We start from the raw sequence: 23,093 nt of genomic DNA on the forward strand, positions 1-23,093 counted from the left end.
AACTTCCTTACTGAGGGTATGCAATGACACTAGTGCCAAAAAGTTGAAATTACAGTTGTCTCAAGAACTAAATATGATGGGGGCGCCCGCATGGCTCAGTCAGGTAAGCAGCTGCTTTTGGATCGAGTCCCCCCATCCCCGCTCAGTGGGTAGTCTGCTTCTCCTTCTTCCTCTGCTCTTCCCACTGCTCACACTCTGTTTCTCTGTGTCAAATTATTAACTAACTAATAAATAAAATCTTTAAAAAAAACTGAATTAAAAAAGAACTATCTCCTGTCTCCTCTCCTTTTCCTTCTTTCTCCATCCCCTGTACGCTACTGAAAAATGAGATGTTTTATGTCCTGGATCATGTATTTTATTAAGTCCTAATACCACAGATGCAGAAGAAGAGGGATGCATTATTGACCAACTCTGAATAAAATTACCATAATTCACTTACATTAAGAAAACATGACCATGTCTTAAGATGGAGCAACCCAATGCTCTCAAATCTGACCATAAATCAGCAACTGAAACATGGAAGGAGAGGAGGAGAGAAAGCAGCTTTCATTAGGAAAGACAGAGAATGCAAAGAAAAGCATCAAGCTGCGACCTCAGTTCCATCTTGGGGAATACTTCCTTTGATGTATTTGTAGAGGCTATCGAATAATGCTTTTGGTTACATTTATGGGAATAACTTTTTTAAAATACACTGGGTGCTACGAATTTAACTTACAACATAATAGACAATATAAAGCAAGAGGTATCTGGGATTAAATTGAATAGGATTTCAAAATCTCACATGTAGTTCTCTGAGTTTGTTCTCTTCCTGTAGAGTAGCCGGCGAAACTTGCCTTTGGTCAGGAAAGGAAGCAGGATTCCCTAGCTTTGTGTTGCCATTCAAGTCCCAAGTGGAAGATTTAAAATAGACTATTTGCTCAGCCTATTAAAGAGCTACTTTCAGACTATGCTACCTAGCAGTGGCTACAGATTGTAATTTTTAGAGTTAGAAGAGGTAACTTAGAAACCTAGCCCTCAAGTTTTATCTGCCAGCCCTTTTAAACGACAACAGTACATAGATAAGGAGACAAAGCTAAACGAGAGGGTGCTTGCACAATGGACCCACCATAACATTCTCCAAAAGTAAGTAGTCAAATGAGATAAACACGCACATTCATTCATTCATTCATTCATTTTAAAAAGTTCTTATTTATTTATTTGACAGAGATCACAAGTAGGCAGAGAGACAGGCAGAAAGACAGAGAGGAGGAAGCAGGCTCCCTGCTGAGCAGAGAGCCTAATGCGGGGCTCCATCCCAGGACCCTGGGATCACAACCTGAGCCGAAGGCAGAGGCTTTAACCCACTGAGCTACCCAGGCGCTCCAACTCACACATTTAGATCCTTGATTCAGGTTATCTAATTTTTACTATTCCTAACCTATAACCCAACACTGAGTTCCTTACCTTGCCACCAGGAGAGGCATTATCTGGCTTCTCTTTCTGCTGCCTTCTTCCCACCATCTCACAGTGCAGTGAGGCTCCTACCTGAACCCTTCCTGACATAATCTTCTCCCTTTAATGTTTGGTGGGCAGATCTATCTTGGACTTCAGCTGCGAGTGCGAGCTTGAATTTTAATTTTGCCAATGAGTAATTAATGGCAATTGAGTGCAATAAATGGCTGAGTTATAAACTCAATTATCTGACATAATCAAGGAATAGATATTCTGAATATCAGATATTTTGCTAGCAGATCAGTGCTATATGTACAAGTAGACCATTCATTCAGACAGAGATAAAATCTATTTAGTGATAATGATATATTCTACTCTGAAATAATATTATGGCTCGGTAGGTTATTTTCGGCATTCTCTGAGTGGAACAGAAGCCCTTGCTGGAGAGCACCAGCCCAGCCAATCTCATTTGCTGCTATATACACACCTGGCACACAGGAGATGCTCAACGAATGTGTGTTGAGAAATGAATGGTAGAATAAATTTAAGTCGGTCTTTTCTATTTCGAAGGTAATTTAGAATTTTATGATTTCTTAGGATTATCCCATAGTGTAGGTGCATCGTTGTGCCCATTAATAAATTCCTGACTCATGCAGATTTCTAGATAATGGAGTCTCTTGCATTTTCATTTTAGCCAGTTAAAATGATGACTGAGCAGGTAGTTTGCACTCTGTACTGAGTTACATGAACAGGCAAATAAATGAAGTGTCTGACTAATCTCTTACTCACTGTGAGGTTCAGTCCCCTGCCTGTAAATTAAGAAGTCAGACAAAAACTCTATTCATTCTTTTCAGCTCACTTAAGTCACTGGCAGGGAGATCAGAAATTTGCTCTGAGGTCACAGAGGAAGGGTTGGACCCACCGAGCTGCAGAATCACATGACAAGGTTTGGGATATCAAAGACCACCCTCAATATCAATATCCCCATTTAGTGATTTTCATTTAAGGGAAATATCTGTGGAAAAGAGCCCTGCAATGCACTCAAGTGCACTCTAACTGCAGGATCACACTAATCTAACTAACACATCATCCATAGGAAAGCTCGCAGACGTGATGAACTTCCTGATATACTCAGTAGCACCTTTGACACGTTCTTGCCAAAAAATGTTTGATTTGATCTCATCAAGTTTTTAGCTCTAACTTCCATTTAAAGGAGACCCTGGGGTAGGGGTGCAAAAAGATACCATGAGAAAACAATCAAACAAATCTTGAATTTGGGAGAAAATGACCTGGCCTTTTTAACAAGTCAATGTCATGGAGAGAAAGAGAGATACAGAGAGGGGTAAGGAGGGAGGGAAGGCGAGAGAAAGAGACTGACTGACTGACTGACGGAGCTATAACAACCAAATGTAATATGCGATTCTTTATTTGAACATGGTTTGGAATAAAACAGAAATCAAAGATAGTTATTGACTAAATATTTACTTATTTATGGGTATTTACGGGGAAATTTGAACTGTGGACTGGGTATTAGATATTAGGATATTATCTTTAGTTTTGTTAAGTGAAATGAAGGTGTTATGGGTATGTAGCAGGGTATTCTAAGTTTTTGGAGATTATGCTGAATATTTACAGTGAAATGTCATAATGTCTGTCATTTACATTAAAGTGGTTCAGCAAAAAAAACCCAAAAAACAAAGATGAAACAAATCTGGCTATATGTTAGCAACTGCGAAGCTGAGTTGTATATGTTAGCAACTGCCAAGCTTGTGTTATCCTTTTGGATTTTCTGTATGTTTGACAATTTTTCTAATAATAAATTTTTTAAAAAATGTTCACAGATAGAAGCTTGTCAAGAACTTCCTTCATAGTACTGAGAGCTCCTAATTAAAATAAAATTTTAAATATTTCCACAAACCATCCTCAATGAGCAACCTGAAGAAATCATGACAGACAAAAGCAGTTATCAAGACATACATCACAGGTGGAAATCATTTTTGTTCTTAAACCGGTTTTCCAAATTTTCTTTTTTGGAAAAGACTTTTTCAGTTTACCTTTTAAACATGAAAGATCCAAAAAAAAAAAAAAAAAGACTTATTTGCCTCAAGCTTGGTCCCTTTTAATTGACAGAAAACCTCACCGCACACACCTCATGCAAACCTACTTTGGCTTTGCCTTCCTAAAACTAGCTTTTGTCTCTGAACTTTACAGAGCAGTTGGAGCTCTTTAATATTTTCTAAGAGGAACATTTCAAACAAGCAACCCCGCAATTTATTCACTACTGCCAAGAATAAAAGTAACAGGTTTCACCACCAAGGCCTTCCAAGGCTTTACAGGACTTTTAAGGCAAAGCATCACTCCTTCACCTGCAGGTTGGCTCCCTTAATGCATCTGTCATTTGTTTGGCTCTGGAGGAAACTATTTGATTACACAAAATTCTTTTTAGATCAAGTTTAAAATCTTAGCCACACCGGGACAAGTTGCAAAGCCTGCCAGCTCGATGGGTTAACACTTGGACATACTGAGCCAAGGACAAAGATAAGGAACAACCACAGGTTAAAATCAGAAGCTTGCAGAACTGAAAAGAAATGAGCGTGAAAGATGCAAGGCTTAGCTGGGCCTTTCTAAGTGCTTCACTTGCCGTTACTGCATATTAGATGATTTATTCCCCCCACTTCTTGTAAATGAAGCCCCTAAGAGGCGCTGGTAAGCAGCGGTAAATGCAAAAGCCCCCAGTGCCCGTTGGCTCCATCCACCGCTGTGCCACCTATGCATTTTGAAGTTGGCAAGTCACCAGACATCTTTATGTCCCTCGTTTCCCATACCTTATTATAGGGCCCATCATTTTTAAAAGCATTTAAATGAAGCAGATGTTAACCCCATTCATTCCACTTTACCAGGGAACATGTCAACGATGATTTTTAAAATGCAAAAGAAAATGTCAAAGTATTTTGTTCGCTGGTTAAGAATACATCTGTGGAATAGGAGGGAGGAAATACATAAAACACTCTATGGTCATTCAGGAAATAATTATAAGGTATGTCAAACCACAGAAAATTGAGCAAGCACTAAATTAAAAAAAAGGGGGGGGGAATGTCTTGTGTCAAAATGGCTTTTTCACTCACTCATTTCAAAAACAAGTTTTGAAAATTAAATTCCATCTACCGGCTCAGAACAGAACACATTAAGGCTTGACTGTAATGCCATTATCCATGTGGCAGCTCCCTTTCTTTTCTGCAACTACGTTAATTGACAAAGAAGCCTTGGGGCTCACCTCCCATAGAGCCTTGAAGTCCTTCTGCTCGATGCGGAGCAGTTCACTGCTCTCCCTGGTAACGATGGTCGCATGGCGGGGTGTGTTGTCCAGAATGGACTCTCCGAAAGCTGTCCCAATTCCCAGAGTACAGATGGTCACTGCATCCTGAGAATCCCCAAAATTGGTCATTAGAAAATTAAACATTTAACTGATAAGGGTGAGTTGCCTTTTCTTTGTATTTAAGCATAATTTATACAAAATAAAGCACTCGATTCAATTGCACCCAAGTTTTGACAAATACATACTCCCATGTAATCACCAACAAAATCAAGACATACAACATTCCTATTACTCTGAAATTCCCCTCGTGCCCTTTTCCAGTCAAGACCCTCCCTTCAGTGAGAATCAGTGTTCTGATTTCTATTACCATAAGGGAGTTTAGCTGGCTTTATTTATTTATTTTTAAAAACCTTTATTTATTTATCTGAGAGAGAGATCATGAGCAGCAGGGAAGGGCAGAGGAAGAGGAAGAAGCAATCTCCCTGCTGAGCAGAGAGCCTGATGCTGGGCTCCATCCCAGGACCCTGAGATCATGATCTGAGCTGAAGGCAGACGCTTAACAACTGAGCAACCCAGGCACCCAGAGTTTGGCTGGTTTTAAAACTTCATGCAAAATCAGTCAGACGAGGGACACCTGGGTGGCTCAGTCAGTTAAGCACCTGCCTTTGGCTCACATCATGATCCCAGGATCCTGGGATGGAGCTCTGCGTTGGGCTCCCCACTCAGCAGGGAGTCTGCTTCTCCCTCTGCCTCCTCCTCCCTCTCATACTCTCTCTCTCAAATAAATAAATAAGATGTTTAAAAAATCGAAGAGTCAGACAATATGCCCTCTTTGGTGTCTGGATCCTTTTGCTCAACATCATGTCTGTAAGATTCACCCACATTGTCGCATGGATCAGTAATTTTTTTCCTTTTACTGACAAGTACTTTTCCACTGCATGGATACGCCACACTTTGCTTATCTGTTATCATACTGGATGAACATTTCGGTTGGTCTCGTTTAGGGATATTATGAATAAAGCTGCGAGTAGTAACCTTGTTCAAGTCTTTCTGCAGACAGGATTATCTTTCCATAGGACTACTTTCTGTTTTAAGAAAAAAAGAGGGAATCTTTTGAAAATAAATGGAGTTTTTTAGTGAGAGGATCCAGTTATGATATTTCAGTAGGTAACTGGAATAGGGGGGCTGTCCCGTCACCTTGTCTTGAAGAGATGAGGAGACTGAGGGTGGGGTGGGGGTTGATTAACACTGCCCCTGCCCACACACACAGTAAGGGATATAGTCAGAGTCTAACCACGGCTCTCTCTCTGGCTGTGGATTCCAAGCTTTTTGTATCGTGCTGCCTCCTGCAGCCACAGCAGAGTAAAAACAGCTTCAGAAGAGGGACAGTAGTGGCTAGTTTATAAAATGCCGGGAAGCAATGATTTTAGTTTCTCAAGGTACACTAAAAAAAGCAATTCCCACTCTGCATGTGACATTGGTGATAGTATTTGTATTTAATCCTAACTAGTTCAAATAAGGGAAATAGCCCCTCAAAGTCACCTGGACATTAATTTTGCAGGGCGTTATCCACTAAGGGAGATACACAAGGGAAAATCTCTGAGCGAGAAAGCACAGTTTTCCTTTCATGTATCTAATACACGATAATAGGCAAATGTTATTAAGATCAAGTTAGTGACTCTGTAATCACATTACTAAGACAAATGCCCGTAAGAATCCAGTTCCTTGAACCATAGAAAATTGCTTCTGCCCAGATATTACCATATACAATTGTGTTCAGGAAAATAAAATCAATATCTCAGAAAAGAAAGAAAGATTGGGGGGAAGTGTAAGAATAGCCTGTTAATAAATTTTCCAAAGAGGCAACTGCAAACAAATTCAGTCATAAAAATATCCCCAGAACTGAAGTATCAATGTTCAGTGAGTTAGGTAACTGAGTAATTTTCAAATTCTAATAAAAGTGTGAAAGGACCTATGATAAATCACGGACTTCCATAAATTCTTGAGACTATCAGGTTCCCTTGAGAATCCCACTTGCCTCCTTTCTCATCTGGACACTTCAGAAAGGATTCTTTTGTCTAATTTGTATTTTCCAGTGTAAAATTCTATTTTAAACCTGACAGGGATGTACCAATAATAACACTCCTGCTACCATCTTCGTAGCTTAAATATATAAGGTTATTCACACAGTATAACACAAAAGAACTAAGATCTGCTATTCGTGAGCTACTTGTAGATTTTTATGGGTTGAACTGACTTCTCTCTTGCCTCCTACCTCTGACTATGTAGTCTGTCACCAAAAGGTATACAAAGAATGACACAGGCTGTGAAAAATCACATGAGCCTGGCCTCTTGCTAGTGAACAGCTCTTGTGACAAAAGACTGAAGGCATTCTTGGCTGTCCCTGGGAGAATTTAACATTCCCTGTGCTTTCCATAGATAACATTAGTCCTGTTAGCATTGTCAGCGCAGGTCATAGGTCAGGACCTCTGCAAGGGGACACTCCTAGCCTTGGCCCTTTGATCAAGCACCTTGGCTCATTTCCAGGGTCCCTCGCTCTCCCACCAGAACCGAGTATGAGATCCGTCCTTCCACATTTCCTCCTTAGACAGGTTGCTCAGTATGTACACTGAAAGGCAGGATGAATGTGAGTCCATGCGGTGGAAGCAGTCTTACTCGGGCCTGCACTCACATCCAACCAGATCCCTATGGTCAGAATTCCAAGCTGGAACCTCTACACTTAGGCTCATCGCGTGCCTTTGCCTGCAGCTGAAAGTGTCCATTTCTGAACGGAATACCACTGTTTCTTTAAAGCTTACACATACTCTAGAGATCTGCTCATGTCTCCGTACTTATTTAACAGAGACTACTACCCAGGCTGTTTTGTTTTCTGCTCATTCACAGATGAAGGTACAGAAAGGCCACCAGCAAGAAAATATTTACGGTGACACAGAGGCTGAAAAAACTGGCTGGCACCTGCTCAGGGAATATAAAATATTAACAACAGCCAAGAAATGTTCTACTTTGTGATAAGATGGCAACTTCTTTTAAGAATTTTCAAACATGAAACGTAGATTTAAAACCTGGAATGTCTGCAGCATAGGAAGGCAGATGTAGCCGATGCAGCTTAAGTCCTGTGGGACCTCCCCCACTCTTGGCCTCAGCCCGCCCCCGAGGTCACCACAGCTTTCTGAACAGCTGCCATACACACGTGTGGCTCTCTCGGGCATCTGCCCTGCCCCACCTGAGGCCAGAGTGCTGGGCAGTCAAGGTCTGTAAGTGGTGACCTCCGCCAAAGAGGCAGGAGAGTAAGTAGGAAGATAAGTACACTGGCTTCCTAACCAGTGCAACCTTAGACGGTTGCCTGGAAGACTGAGCCCAGTTGAAATCCTCTCACCACACTTTTATTGGTGTTCCTTCTTCCTTGTCTCACGTCCCCACTCCCTTACAAGGTTTCCTGGGGTCATCTTCAAAAAAACCACTTGCGACTAAATCCTAGACTCTAGGTCAGCTTCTGGGGCAACCCAGAACAAGAGACTGGGTTAGCCAGACATGACTGTGCGAGTCCTGGGTTACACGGAGACCTCTGGGGAGGTGCTGGGCTGAACCAGCATTCTCAAAGGGGACTTCTGCAATCGGGACAGATGGCAGCTTATCACTTTCTGCTTTGCAGCAGACACGTAGTAAGTGTAATACCCCTTGGGTGACACATGGAAAGATTCCTTGTGTTAGTAGAGCATACTGGGTCTCTGAGGCCAATTCCACTCTATCAGGGGTGAGGGAGCTCGACAAAAGAGTGACCTGTGGCATGTCACTGACATGTCATCTGGTTCCTTCATCTCATCTGATGCAACTGTCTTTCACCTGTCAGTCAACCTGATCCCTCCTTTTCCTATCCTCTAGAACACTTACTCACCCACTTTCCCTTAACAGTACACAGCCTACGCTGTGTGGGCCTGCAGGCGGGAGTCCGTGTGTGCGAGTGGAGTATCATGTGCCATGCACTGGGCCAGGTGTCTCAACTATGATGCCTTGTTTATTCCTCACAACAGTTAAACAAGATAATTTATTTAAACTGCTTCACACGGGGTGCCTGGGTGGCTCAGTGGGTTAAAGCCTCTGCCTTCAGCTTGGGTCATGATCTCAGGGTCCTGGGATCGAGCCCCATATCGGACTCTCTGCTCAGCGGGGAGCCTGCTTCCTCCTCTCTCTCTCCCTGCCTCTCTGCCTACTTGTAGATCTCTGTCTGTCAAATAAATAAATAAAATCTTAAAAAAAAAAAAAAAACTGCTTCACATGGAGCCTGACTCAAAAGAAATGCTCAATAAATTTTGGATATTCTCATTGACAGTAATATTACAACAATCCTGCAACATCACTGCTATTTCATAGGCTGAGGAAAATCAGGCCCAGAGATGTTCAGGAACCTGTCCAGGGGTCTGGCTAGCAAGCAGAAGAGTTAAGACTAGAACTAGTCAGTTTAAACACCTCTCTGTATACCTCTTTAATTACCATATGAAATTGAAGTACTGCTTGCCAAGGCTCAATAGGAAAATCAATTAAATGATAATTAAATCCACACAGGTTTTTTTTTCCAATCAGCCAGTCTATAGATATAGATATAGATATAGATATAGATATATAGATATATAGATATATAGATATATAGATATATAGATATAGTTATCCACGTATATTGAGTCCAAGTCTCTAGGAAAATAGAAAATAGCACTGCTCCCCCTCTAACCTTCCAATTCCAATACTGGGATCTGCTTGACCCTCACCAGTGGATCAAATCCAATGCAGGCAGGGGCACCAACTCTCTTTCTCATTAGAAGAAATGTAAACAATCATCAGTTTCCCCCCACTCTGATCCTCTGCCCCAATTCTGATTATAGAGCTCCTACCTCAGTTGGGGAGACGGAGTTTCTGTCTTTCCATGGCTTTCCTTTGGTAACCACCTAGTATCTTAATTCTTTTCAAAATGGCCAACTGCCTGGTTCTGACAGTGCTCTCTGGGCCCCAGTCCCTCCCCAGAGCCCTTCTGTGGCCGGGCTTGTTAATCAGCACACCTGGCTACCCTCTTCCATCACTGGGCCTGACTCTCTGCCCATCATCATGTGACCACTAGTTAGACCTCTTCAGCCCTTCATCCTACTAACCTGGGGGCCATGCTGCTCCAATGTTCAGCCTCCTCTTATGTCCTGCCCAGCATGCCTGAACATGCCCTCAAGACAGCTCCTACCTTCACCATGAATGGCGTCCAGTTTCCAGGCCCTCCTCCTCTACCCAGCTATGCACCAGCTGAAATCATGAACACTATCTCGGCACAGTATGTGTTTCAGTGGGATAAGCTGGGTCTGATTATCTCCATTCACAAAAGTTGGTGTCAAGTAAGTTAGCAACCATGTCACCAAAGCTACCCTGATGGAAGGCAGGGGACAGTAGACAAAAGACACAGACCTGGAGGTGACCAGAGTCCGATAGCTCCATCCCTGGTGGGGAAAATCCCCTGCAGGCAGTGCGGTGAGGAAAGCATAGCATTTGTATTATAAGCATAGCAAAGCAAAGCATTGTAGACCTACATTCAAAACTCTTCTCTGCCAATTGTAGCTGTGGGTAGAATGATCCCAGGATGCATAATACCCTCATTTATGAAATGGGCACCACCTTTCTTTTAAGATTATTAGCAGGATTCAATATAAATAAAATGATATGTAGACAGTTTGGTATGGCACACAGTAGATGCTCCATACATAATGGAAAAGATTTCTGTCTTAGTCATATTGATGTACATGTATAGGTTAACTACATTTCTAAAGAGCAAATTATATTTTTCTATTTAAGGAACAGAGAATCTCCACATTCATTTTGTGTTAATCTTCAATTAACGACGGTTTTTCAACACTTAAATTCCAAGTTTCTCTGTCTCTCAGTCCGGATGTCAAGTGGTTTGAATGATCTGCAAAACACTTCAGCTCTCTGGGGGAGCTTGTATTCAAAGGAACCCTTCTGACGAATCCTGCTGCAAATCAAAGAATCCTTTTGTGCTGCTACTAATCACCCCTTAATTTGTCTGCTTTGTACATCTGAATTATGATATACTAGGTTTTCTTAAAGCAGGCGTTGTCATATGAAACGTTTTGTTTGTTGCATTATAAACATAGCTACACTATGAGAATAGGAATGGTGTTAAGCCAAAGGCTACACATCACTGATACCTGAGGTTAAAAAGTGTACCTTGCAAATGTGTATACACAACTGCTGAAATCCAGCTTACACGAGTTACAGGCAATCTGACGAAATTTTAAATAACTAACAGTCATCAAAACAGACATAAGAATTCTCTGTGATAAGTACATCAAGGTTTTTTCTTAACTCTCCTGTAACTTCAAGGGATATCAGATTTTTTAAGCAAGCATATTTTAATCATTTATATATTAATGACTCAAGAAAAATTAACTGTCTCATAGCATGTCTACTGTTTTGACCACACGTTGGGTTTAACATCAGGGAAGAAATTGATCCTTTAAATGCGTAGACCCTGAAACATAAATTCTTACAAAGCAGGTGTTTCTACGATTTTTATTTTAGGTCTGTATGCAGCACTTGTCATTAAGTCTGGTAGTGCCTGGGTTTATTTCATGAGCTTCAATTAAGTACAGGAATTTACTGAGTGCTCCAAATCCTTTTAAAAAATAAAAATGTAAAGATACCTAAGCTCTGAATTTGTCAAGACATTAAAACTGCATGTGCTCTCTGAAGAATTTATTACTAAGCACAAAGGCAAAATACTCCCAAGTGACATGTGTTTTTTTCCTAACAGACAGCGAAGACAGGTTTGTTACGTTGACAGCACGTGGCTGGCATCAGGGTGCTCCAAGCAGCTTAACAAGATCATTCAAGCTGGCTGCAGGAAGTTTGGATGAGAATGGACCAGCATTAGCATTCTGATAACTGAATCAGGGAGGCCAGCTTCACTGCTGCAGAGCCAGTGCTGCACCCACCCAAACAAGGAATTAATGGCAACAAAACAAACCACAGCACGTGTGGGCCTCACGAAGGATGCTAGCTAAACTCCTGATACGTCCCTAACCAATAGCATGACCTGAGCAGACAAGTCACAGGAGATGACAAACAACTATGGTAAGTTGGCAGCTTTCACATTTCAAGGGCTCATTAAATGGTCTAGAAAAGGTTCCCTCATGACAGCACGTTCTCTGCCTGAAAGTAATGGGGTGAAATGAGAGTAAATGAGAATGTCAGACAGGCTAAGCCAGAAAGGCAGAGAGAGCCATGAGACAGAGAGACATGCCCGTCCTTCAAATTTCATAAACAAAACCCCAACATTTACAAACGTCTTTGATGTAGAGACAAAGAGAGGGCAAATAAAACCACATTTTACTTTAGGGGAAGTACCAATGAGAGATTGTTTTCCAAAACTGGACCAAAAATTTCCAGAGAATGTCACAGAAACAGATGAGAGGGTGGATAACATCCACGTGCCAACAGCAGCCAGGGCTCTCGGATCCCACGGAATGGCTGAACAATATGGATTGTTGAAGTCTTGCCATTCCAATACCGCGCACATTTCCTGCTTTCTCTATGCTAGCACTGCCCTCTTGTGATAAAATGAGAACATTGCAGGCATTGCAACAGGCAGCCCTCCACTCTGGGCAACAAATACTTCCTTTAGGAATTAGTAAGAAAAAAGTACCAGAACTCCTGCTCTGTGGCAAGCTTTGTATTAAGTGGTTTATAGACTTTAGCTCATTTAAGGTAGGAATTATCCCCAACTTACAGGTAATCTAACTTGCCTAAAGTCACACAGCAATGAAGTGGTAGAGAGGATTTGAAAAGAGGTTTGATTTTAACTGCTGTATTGTATTAGGTAAACACACTTTAAAAAAGCGTCTATTACAGAGATGTAGAAGTTTTAATGAATTAATACATCATCTTATTCTATATTTTGTAGCATGGACTCCTAGTCACTAAACAGCCATCAGAAATTCTTTCACATGGAACTGGAACAATGGACTGGAACATGGACTGGAACAATACACTTTTTGGGTATAAATATTAATTATTAAACCTGATATATTTCTAGGATTTAAATATTTATTACCATGCCAAAAAAAAAAAGCCATTCATTTATAAAATCTGCAGAGAAAAACAGGGCCTCTTTCTTTCTGAAACAGTCACAGAATTAAGTATGGCTGCTTATTTATGGTTTCTGAGTTTCCTACTCACTGTTTATCACTTGTTCCAATGTTCACTTCTCACCCAAAATCCATGCAAATATTAACAAGAAAAGCGTACACCTATAGCATTATTCATTCTAGTAGGAACGTAAAATCTCCAACTTAGAAGCCATTAAGTTAAATATGTAGCCAAACACAGGCAGGTTCTTGAGTACAAAGTTCAGCTGTGAGCATCTGAAGGCTTTGTGTCCCGGTTAGGCGTAGGTAAGAGACTGAGCATGGGGACAGGTATCAGTGGGAACTGGGAGGATGGATCCTTGATGGGATTGGTGCTGCCAAGTGGAAATTACATGAGCATGTGAGCCAGGTTGGATACTGTGGGTTGGTGGCATGGTCTGTGGGCAGGTCCCCTTGGTAAGCACACGGAGCTTCAAGGGGTAAGACAAAGAATAGCCAAGGCAGAAAAGGTACCTGCAAAGTTGGAAGAGGTGCTTCTGACAACTACACATGGACATGGGGTATGGGTGTTTTGAGAGAAGGTTTTGTTTATGGTGTAGTGGAAGCAATATAATTTACAGGAAGATATTTCCAAGGATAGCAGTCTCTAAAAGTTCATCAAAATAACAGAACTCGAATAGTCTGTTTTCCCCAAAATCCTCAGCACAAACACAGTTTCAAGGCCATAGCAAAAGAAATGAAAGCAATGTAACATCAGCCCCTCAGGGAAGGTCTCTGAGACATAGGGCCCTTTATCTCTTTCTTCATCCAGAGGCTTTTGTCTTTCTCCTCCAGTCCGGCTTGAAACCTCAGACTGGGGGGACACACCCGAAGGGAAAGTACGGAAGCAGGACAGTGTTGGCTTGGGGCTCTGCTAAGGGAGTGTGTGAGAGGGAGAGAAGTTGGTTCCAACCAGCACTCAGTAGGATTTTATACCACTGTCTGATGTGCCCTGAGTCAGGAGCAGACCCACAGGGCGATACAGAGTCTGTCTGCTAGGTCATGCCTCCCCAGCTGGCAGACTTGTGGTTTCTAAACTAACCGGGTGGACCAGCTCCAGGCGAAACTGGGAGGTGAGCCATCCTCGCTCCCCACAGTCCAATGGCTTTTTGTCTTTATCCTCCCCTCCCAGGAAAGGGCCTGAAGTTTATATTACCACTAAGTGGAGTGTTTGTATTTTAATACTTTTCCGAAATGTGGAATCAGTAGCTCTTTGTCAGAATCTTAGGCACCAGTGATCCAAGGGGGCAAAGAAGGATCTGTCCACCACCACCACCACCCACGGACACTAGAGACTCTCAGGAGCGAGTGCCCACTGAAGACCCCTTGCAGACACCCAGGCAAATGGCTGCACATGCCGGTTAAAGGTAAGGATGGCAAGAGCAGGGCATGGATTGGGTAATGAAGTCATGGTGATTTCTAGCTCTGTGGGTCACCACTGTGTCATCTTGAGCAGACCACTCATTCACCTGGGACTTGATCAAGATACAATCCAGCTGGGCCTGCCTTCTAGGATGGCTCAAACAAAACAATGTAAATGAAATGCTTTCTAAATGAGGAGAGTTACTGCCGCTACCCTCCTAGCATGCCACCAATGAGAAGGAAGTGTGAGTGACCCTCAGCCTGGAGTCCAAAGAACTAAAGAAGAATCTGGCAAACCAACCATAGGGAAGGCAAGAAGCTGTGTTTTTTTTAACCTAGTGTGCAAAAAAGTATAAGGGAATGATGAAAAAGGAGAAAAAGTATTATCCTAAAGCAGGCAGAAAGGTAATAGAAATTTATAAGCCAAATAAAATATTTATGCTCTTCGTATTCCTCAAATTTATGTGTAGTTTTATCTTCTTATCACCATATAAAAGAAATAGGGTGATTTTCTTCAGAAAAAATTCCATCAGATCAATAATGCCTAATAAACGTATGACATAAAAATACTATTTCAGAATCTGTGAAGGGTTGTCTTTCTTACATGCTCCTTATTTCAATTACTGGCATCACCACCTACCCCTTCTTCTGAGTCAGAATCCTCACTTTCCTTCAGGCCTCATACAACCCATCAACACAAACTCCAATCCTGTCACCTCCACCTTGTACATAGGGCCTCAATCTCCCTCCCTTAGCATCCCTACGTACCTATCCCACCCTGTAACCTAGAAACCTTTTTGAAGAGATGGGCCACACTCATTTAACTGATGATCTAAAATAAAAGGTGGTGTAAAGAGAGCCCCACATCCCAGCAGAGCTTGTCTTAGGTGGAGCAAACGTCTGCAAGATGGACTCGGAGGTGAGACGTGTGGAGCTCTGAGCTGGAATCAGGTGGATGGTTGAGGGAGGTACAGGGGAAAAGCTTCACTCCACATTCATTATTACTTCTGGGTGGCACCTGTACAACTGTAATGGTCAAGGACCTGAGCCCCACAACCACAAAGAACTGGCTCTGATACCTAATGGCTGTGTGGCCTTTATTTAGCATCGCCCTGTAAAATGACACTAACGATAGCACTAAAGGGGGAAGGGCCCTGTAGTTGAGCAACCAATGAAATAATGCATGAAAAGTGTTTTTCACACACCTGTAGGGGCGCTCTATTACCACGATCTATGTCTGCTCTTATCCCAATATTCCCGCCGAGCTAACATCCTACTGAGGGGTTAAAGGGCATCTCTGAAACTCAGAGATAATTTTTGGAATTTATCACTACCATCTCTGACTTCTGACTCTCAGATGAGAAGAAAGGCACACAGGTCAGGGAGAAACTTGAATGAAAATGGAGGGACAGGGAGCAACAGCCCTACTCACTTTTAAAGATTCACTCTTCTGTGCTGTTACCTCTTTTCTCTTTCCTTAATCCACTCTTAGTCCCTTTAACTTTTCTTCTTTTTCTTTTTCTGCCCTGCTTACCCTTTTTCCTGTGTGAGCAACAGGAAGAACATGAAATTTGGAGTTTGTCAGACCTGAATTCAAATCTTCAATTGACCATGTACATTTGTGTGGCCCAGGGAAATTTACACCTAATGTCACTGAGCCTTGTTTTCAAGCCCAGCTGTAAAACAGAGCATGAATGCCAAAAGATGATGCACACAGAACCCCTAGCAAGTAAGCTACACTGAAGGCACTTAGCAAAGTTGCTTCTGCTCTCTAGGGGTAGCAATTTTAGGTCTTCCCTTGCTTCTCCCATGGCCCAAGCTCATTTCACTCCCCATTGGGGTAACTGATGGTTAATTTTATATGTCAGCTTGGCTTAACTAGGGTTAAGTTAACTTAAGTTAACTTTACCAGTTGTTCAGTCAAACATTAGCCTACATTTTATTGTAATCTACAGATACTGCTTAACATTAACAATCAGTAGGCTTTAACCAAAGCAGATTATCCTCTCTAATATGGGTCGGTTTCATCCAATCAGTTGAAGGACTTAAGAGCAAACATGTTTCCCTTGAGGTTTCCCAAAGAAGATGGAGTTCTGCTTTCAGACTGCGACACAGGAATTCTGCCTAGGTTTCCAACTTTCAGACTCAAGACTGCAGCATCAAGTTTTGCCTGATCTTCACCCTGTTGGCTTACCATACAGATTTCAAACTTACCAGTCCTCACAATCATGTAAGTCAATTCCTTAAGATAAATATCTATCTATCTATCTATCTATCCATCCACCCATCTTCTATTTGTTCCATTTCTCTGGAGAACTCTGACTTAGAGACTGTCCTATTCTTATAGGCTAACTCATCACCCTGATTTGGCCACATCACTAGTAGGCAGAGATCCAGAGCCCATTACAAGGCCAGCACAGGTGGAAATGGCTTTTTTGTTTCTCCCTGTCAAACAACTTGCCATGGGAGGAGATTCGGCCACCGTGTTCATTCTCTTTAGCTTCTTCCTCCCAAGGGGGCAACCATGTCGTGCAGGTGACTATCTGAGCTGGATGGAAGCCTGGGCCCTCCGTGTTTCTCATACTCTTCTCTGGAGGTTTGGAGGATGTAGAAGTCAATGAGCTTTCTCTTCTATATAGCTTAATGATGGAAATTAGTCCAGAAAACCCTCGATGGACAATGTCCGGTAACATACACAGAGGCAGTAAGGAAGCTTTGGTATAAAGTTAAAACTCTTAGCAATTTAAGACAAGAACAAGCCCAGTTTAGGAAAGTTCTCAGCATGTGTTTAAGGTCAAAACTACAGTTGAAGTGAAAGGTTTGTTAAGATTTTAAAAACCCCACAGGTAAAAACAAAGTGTTACTCAGCTATTCTTTGTGAGAACCCCATGCTGAGAGAGAACTGGTCCAGGGAAATATTCCAGGAGCCCCCGGCCAAATCCTATTTTAATACCATCACAGTCTCATGCCAGCTTTGAACATCTGATGTCTCAGCACATCCCTGCTGATGTTATTTATCATTCCTTAGGAACATCTCCTCTGCCTTTCTTCTTCTTCCTCTTCTCTTTCCTCCTTGTGTTTTCCTTCCCTTCTCACCTTTTTCCTCCTTAATTCTCATCTTGCTCCCCTTTCCTCTCTTTCCTCACCTTCCCTTTTCAGTTCCTCCCCTTTCTCCATCATCACCCACTCGGGACTACCCCGGGGCGTGAGGAGAACCATCCTCTACTAGGCCCTGTCCCTTCCACACCTCCACAAGGTGAGCCCTCATCACAGTGAGCATCGGGAACAGCTCTGAGCAAGGAGACTGAGGGGCCCCACCAGGCCAGCAGTCTGCAGGTGGAAGGTGTGCAGAGATAAGAGACAAGGGGGAATCTGAAAAGGTGATGAATAGCAGGGCGAGGGAAGATGCAGGAGTCATTACATTTCTTTTGAGTCAAAAGCACAGAGCAGTGCCTAAGAGACTGTGTTCAGGTGACTGACTTCCTGGGTTTGACTCTTGGTTCCCCTAATTTCTAGGCTGTTACCTGGGGCAAGTTGTTTAACGGGTCAGGGCCTCACTTCCTTATCTGGAAAACAAGAACAGTAATAGGAACTATAGAGTGCTGTGAGGAATAAAGGAGGAAATAAATACCTATTAAGTGTTTAGAACACCACCCTGCACATGAAAGATATCCAGAAATGCTTGCTTGGTCTCAGTTCCATTAAGAAACTGAAGCATCTTACGAGAATAAAAAACTCACCTCTCACCTTGACCCTCTGAACTCCAGGAGAAAACTGACTCTGTAAGAGAGGGAAAGCAGGGTAGTCCCAACAAGGTTGAAAGGCACAGGTCCCAGGCAGTTTTTTAATGGAACTTTCTATGCAGTGATCCACAGAAAAAGTATCTATGGGTTAAGCAGGACTTGGGTACTGGCCTGAGACTCTAACCATCCATAACAATGGGAATAACATTGGCAACTATGGTCCAAATTCCAAATGCCCATTTTACCGATAGTCTTTAGGATACTTTTCCATTTTTCGGTGGTTGGTTGCCCATAACTCCACTATGCACATATGTTCCTATAATATTTAAAATCTCAAATTTAGGGCATCATAAATGTTTCTCACATTTGAAGTGTGTTACGTAGGCTCAGAAGCACTGTCTTAAACGTGGTATTTGGCTGCAGGCTATTTGTCCCTCTAACTGATTTATAAATTTCTCTTGATAATTCTTTCTGACGTTGCAGTTCACCAATTCTCTTCCTGTAGTTTTTATATGAACCCTGAATACACAGAAAGAAAACTTGGGCCATTTTCCTACTCAGGCTCGAAGGTGGCGTTTAGGGGCTGTCCTTTTGAGATTCAAGGTTCTTGGCTCCAAACAGGAAAGTTCTGTACGTTTGGACCTCATGAAATAAGGATGAGCAAGGGTTACTGCAGATGTGAAAGGGGAGTCTAGGTCCAATTTTAAATATTCACAAATGTTGTCGGGGGAAAGGAGATAAAATGAGTTCTATCTACTAGGATGTTAAGCTCCTCAGAGGTCACTAATGAAGATCAAGCAAGCACGTTCCACACTTTAGAAAGAAAATATATTATTGGCCCTTCCACATTTGATAAGATGAGGCAGAGAAACAGTGAGAGAGAGAGAGAGAGAGAGAGATTTACAGGGACTGCATCAACCGCATTTCCCCTGTAGCACTGCAGTGCCTACAAGGCTGACGAGGGGACCACGAGGGTAGATATCATTATCACAAGTGAGGATACCAGATGGAGGAAGGATCTGAGGAGAAACCTAGAAAAACTTGATTCTCTGTCCCCTCTGCTCACATTTCAATTTATATGACAGAATTTATTGCATTGCAACTGAGTCGTTTGCATTTCCCAATAGATAGCAAGCTCCTGGAAGGCAGGCATCATGTTCTTGCACTTCATGTTCCAACACCTGTCACCATACTAAAACCATGGAAGACATGCAGTATGTATGTTTGTTGAAGAACTTAATAAAAGAATTCAACAAACACTTGTCAAACCCCTTCTTATAAATCCTACTTAAAAAAAGAAAAAGAAAAGAAAAGAATACAGTATCTTACCTGGTGACTGCTGGTTTCAGATACTTTGACATCCAAAGACCCTGCCAGGACAGCATACCAGTTTGTTCCAATATCACCCTGGCGAAATACTGAAAAAGAAACAGTAAGGTAAATATACCAAATATAAGCTGGTTTTACCATATGACCACTAGTCATTGTAAGCATGTAAGCATGTAATTCTGGCCAATGAAACAGGAAGTCTACTGGGAGACTTCTGAAAACAGATACAAGAAGAAATAGACCTTCAGCAGAATAGCTTTGTATTGTCATGTGATGGGGTTCAGGGTAGATTACTCTAAATTATTCCAAAGTGGCATATTGATCATTTTGAATCAAAGTTACTTGAGAAACAGCCAGTGCAAGGACACTCTGACCCTCCTCTCTGACCCCTCGGAAACAGGAAGTAAGTCTCCCATGCGAAAGGAACGCTTGCTGCACCAAGAGGTAGATATCATTATCACAAGACATAGAGAATTCCCGACTGAGAAGCTATATAAGCAAACTCTGCTTATTTCTTCACTACTTAGTACCTAAGTCTAAGTTTCTTTGTCTTGTTGGTTTTCCACAAACGTACTGTTTCTTTATCTAAAAAGCACATAAACAGCCTGTCTTGGTCACTTCTTAGGTCCCGTAAGTATGAGACCACCATAATGTATGAAATTTAATTTGATATTTTTTCTCCCATTAATCTGTCTTATGTCAGTTTATTAGCCCAGTCAAAAGAACCATGAGGGGTAGGTGGGAATTTTCCCCTCCCAACACATGTAATGCCTCTAATTGCTATAGCTGTCTTAGAATCACTTGGGTCAAGTCTGAGAGCAAAAGCCAACACCTGAGGATGCACAACAAAACATATACAAAAACAAAATGGGAGAGAAATGTGACCTTGGTAATGTCTTCAAGTCATTTAATTAAGAACTCTGAAGCCATTCTATCTCAAGACTTTTTGAATGAGTAATAGATTTTCCCCTCCTTTTAGAAGTAATAGATAACCGAGCCAGTGAGATGGGAGCTTTCTGTTACTGCATCATAAAAGTTTCCCAACAGATGGAAAAGCATTATTTTTTAATAAGAAAATAATTTTTTTGGTAATGCAGCTGCCACCCTCTTTTTTTTTTTAAGATTTTATTTATTTATTTGTCAGACAGAGATCACAAGTAGGCAGAGAGGCAGGCAGAGAGAGAGAGAGGAGGAAGCAGACTCCCTGCTGAGCAGAGAGCCCGATGCAGGACTCGATCCCAGGACCCTGAGATCATGACCTGAGCCGAAGGCAGCAGCTGCCACCCTCTTGTTTTCTTTCCCTGCCCCTTATTCCCACCTGAAATAAATATCACTCAGGCTAATTCAAGACATTACTATTAACGTTCATTAAGAGTCCTTTATCTTTATTTAATATCCTACAAATTCACATATTCCTTGGGGTAAAGAAAATAACTGTTTGAAAAAAAAAATAAATAACTATTGGAGTTTCTAAGGATTTAGCTGAATATATGAATCAGTACATCCTTCCAGTTCCATCTTCCAGGCTATCCTGGAAGAACACTTACATGCTGTGAACAAAGTCAAGGAAATAGCCTACATGGAACTGAATAAACAAAGTAAAGGGAAATGTCAACCTAATACTTTAGGTTGAAGCTCAAACATTTGGCACATAAATACTCCATGTACTATCTATCCCCATGGGATAACTACAAATGATCACAAACCATATACGAAAATACACCCCTGGAGCCGCATTTCTTACATGTTATTCCTTTTTCCAGATTCTCATAATAACCACATAAACAAATCTGATGGAGGAGATTTGGGTGAAATTTCTCAAAAGCTTTAACTTCTTTCAGCCTTGTGAAGATTATATCCACATCTTCACTGGATCGTTCCAATGGTCTATAAAGGGGAGAAAAGGCAGAAAAAGCTGTATCAATAAGGATTTACTTCAGTCAACATGCATTATGTTAATTAGACCCAAATTTATGCAGCCATCCCAATTGCAAGTATTTCACTGCAAACATTTATACACCTATCCCCATCACAGGTATTTCCAGGCTTTTGTCAACCATTCATCTTAAGTCACAATTATTTCAGATGGTGTGATACTCTGATTTATAGTAAGGAATGCATATTTGGTCTCAAGTCAGATTTGATCAAACAAATCAAACAGACACACAGCTCCTAAAACTCTTGTGATTTCCTATATAGAAGCCATAGGGGCATCTTTTGTTACTGTAGTTGATCTTTTGTCCTAAGTTCCTGAAGTGTTTCAGAGACATAAAGGTAGAATGGGTGTCTTGCTATTCATAAAAAGATCCTCTCTTTACAACTGCATTTATGTTACTAAGGTAATTTTTGGAAAACTCCTAGGTAACCTAAGGATGGAGGCTTGTTGTCAAGGGAACCAACCATATGATTAGAGGGTTAGAACTTTCAGCCCCTCTTCCTAACCTCTGGGGAGAAGTCTGGAGATTGAATCAATCACTGAAGGCCTATGATTTAATCAACTATGCCTATATAATGAAGCCTCCATAAAAATTCCTCAACTGTGGGGTTCAGAGAACTTGCAGTTGGTAAACATGTAAAGATTTGGGGAGCATGGCATGCTGACAAAGAGCATGAAAACTCTGTGCTCCATCCCATACCTTGCCCTGTGCATCTCTTCTGTCTGGCTGTTCCAAAATTATATCCTTTTATTAAAAAAAAAAATTGCAATCTAGTAAACTGCTGTCTGTAAGCCACTCTAACAAATTAAACCTGAGGAAGAGGTGGTTAGGAATCTCTTTGATTCACAGCCCACTGATCAGAAGCACAGGTGACAATCTGGATTTGTGATTGGCATCTGAGGTGTGTCCAATGGGACAGTCTTGTGGGACTGAGCCCATAACCTGTGGGATCTGATGTTATCGCTAGGTAGACTGTGTCAGAATGGAATGGAATTGAGTTGAGTTGAACTATAAAAGATCCAGTGCCTCAGAATTGCTTGGTGTGGAAAACTCACAGGTCAGTGTCAGAGTGTTGGGTTACCACAGTAGTGGAGAGAGTGAAGGAAACATAGGTTGAGTGTTTCCTCTGCAGATGGCTAAAGCAGGAATCAGCCTCCAAGTCATGAGTTCAAGTACAGTTCACGCTTTTGGGTGTTGCTTAACCCATTAAAAGCACCCCAATGTGATAAAATATATGAAAATTTATGTAATACTTAACATTGAAGTCACAAACACAAATGCCTGAAGTGGTCAATCAGATAAATCAGGTGGGCAAAAAGAAGCAAATATAAGGGGAGGGGGGTCTCTCTTACATGAAAACAATGGTAAAAACACAAAGACAAATAAGAGCTGATACTGAGCCCCAATGTGGGCAATAACAGAGGGAATGGTGGGGAGCAGAGTTAACTGCAAAGATGGAATTGTATAAAATGAGCAGGGTTTTCCTTATTAGTGCTTTTCTGTGGAAACATGGGCCCAGATGCTGTCGTATCTTCCAATCATTTAAGGAAAGATATCTAGATCTTTGTTTACATTTCTTAAACATTGTGTAGTTCACACATATAGTATCTATGGACTAGATCCAACCTGTTGCTCACGATTTTGTATTCTCTGGGTTAAGATGAACCAAAGAACCAAACAAATATGGGATAGTTTTGCAGATTATATAAACTGTTTCCTTTCTTTCCTTTGCTCAGTTTTCCAAGTCTATTTCTTCAATATGCTTTGCAGAATCATA

General features: G+C 41.6%; 1 protein-coding gene across 4 annotated transcripts in view; it reads right to left on the reverse strand.

Annotated features, from left to right (window-relative positions):
* Nucleotides 1–23,093, reverse strand: part of RAPGEF4 (Rap guanine nucleotide exchange factor 4) — a 291,346-nt gene that overhangs the window by 213,044 nt on the left and 55,209 nt on the right. For all 4 annotated transcript variants that reach the window (XM_082689572.1, XM_082689567.1, XM_082689568.1 and 1 more), the window contains 3 exons: nt 21,124–21,266; nt 19,380–19,468; nt 4,706–4,852 (listed from right to left, as the gene is read on the reverse strand). Coding sequence is in view for 3 of the 4 variants with exons in the window: in XM_082689567.1 (XP_082545693.1) it covers nt 4,706–4,852; nt 19,380–19,468; nt 21,124–21,266 (379 nt within the window). In the remaining variant the exon portion in view is untranslated. The remainder of the gene's footprint in view (nt 1–4,705; nt 4,853–19,379; nt 19,469–21,123; nt 21,267–23,093) is intronic.

Source organism: Mustela nivalis (genome assembly GCF_964662115.1).
Source record: "Mustela nivalis genome assembly, chromosome: 11".
Lineage (NCBI taxonomy): Eukaryota > Metazoa > Chordata > Mammalia > Carnivora > Mustelidae > Mustela > Mustela nivalis.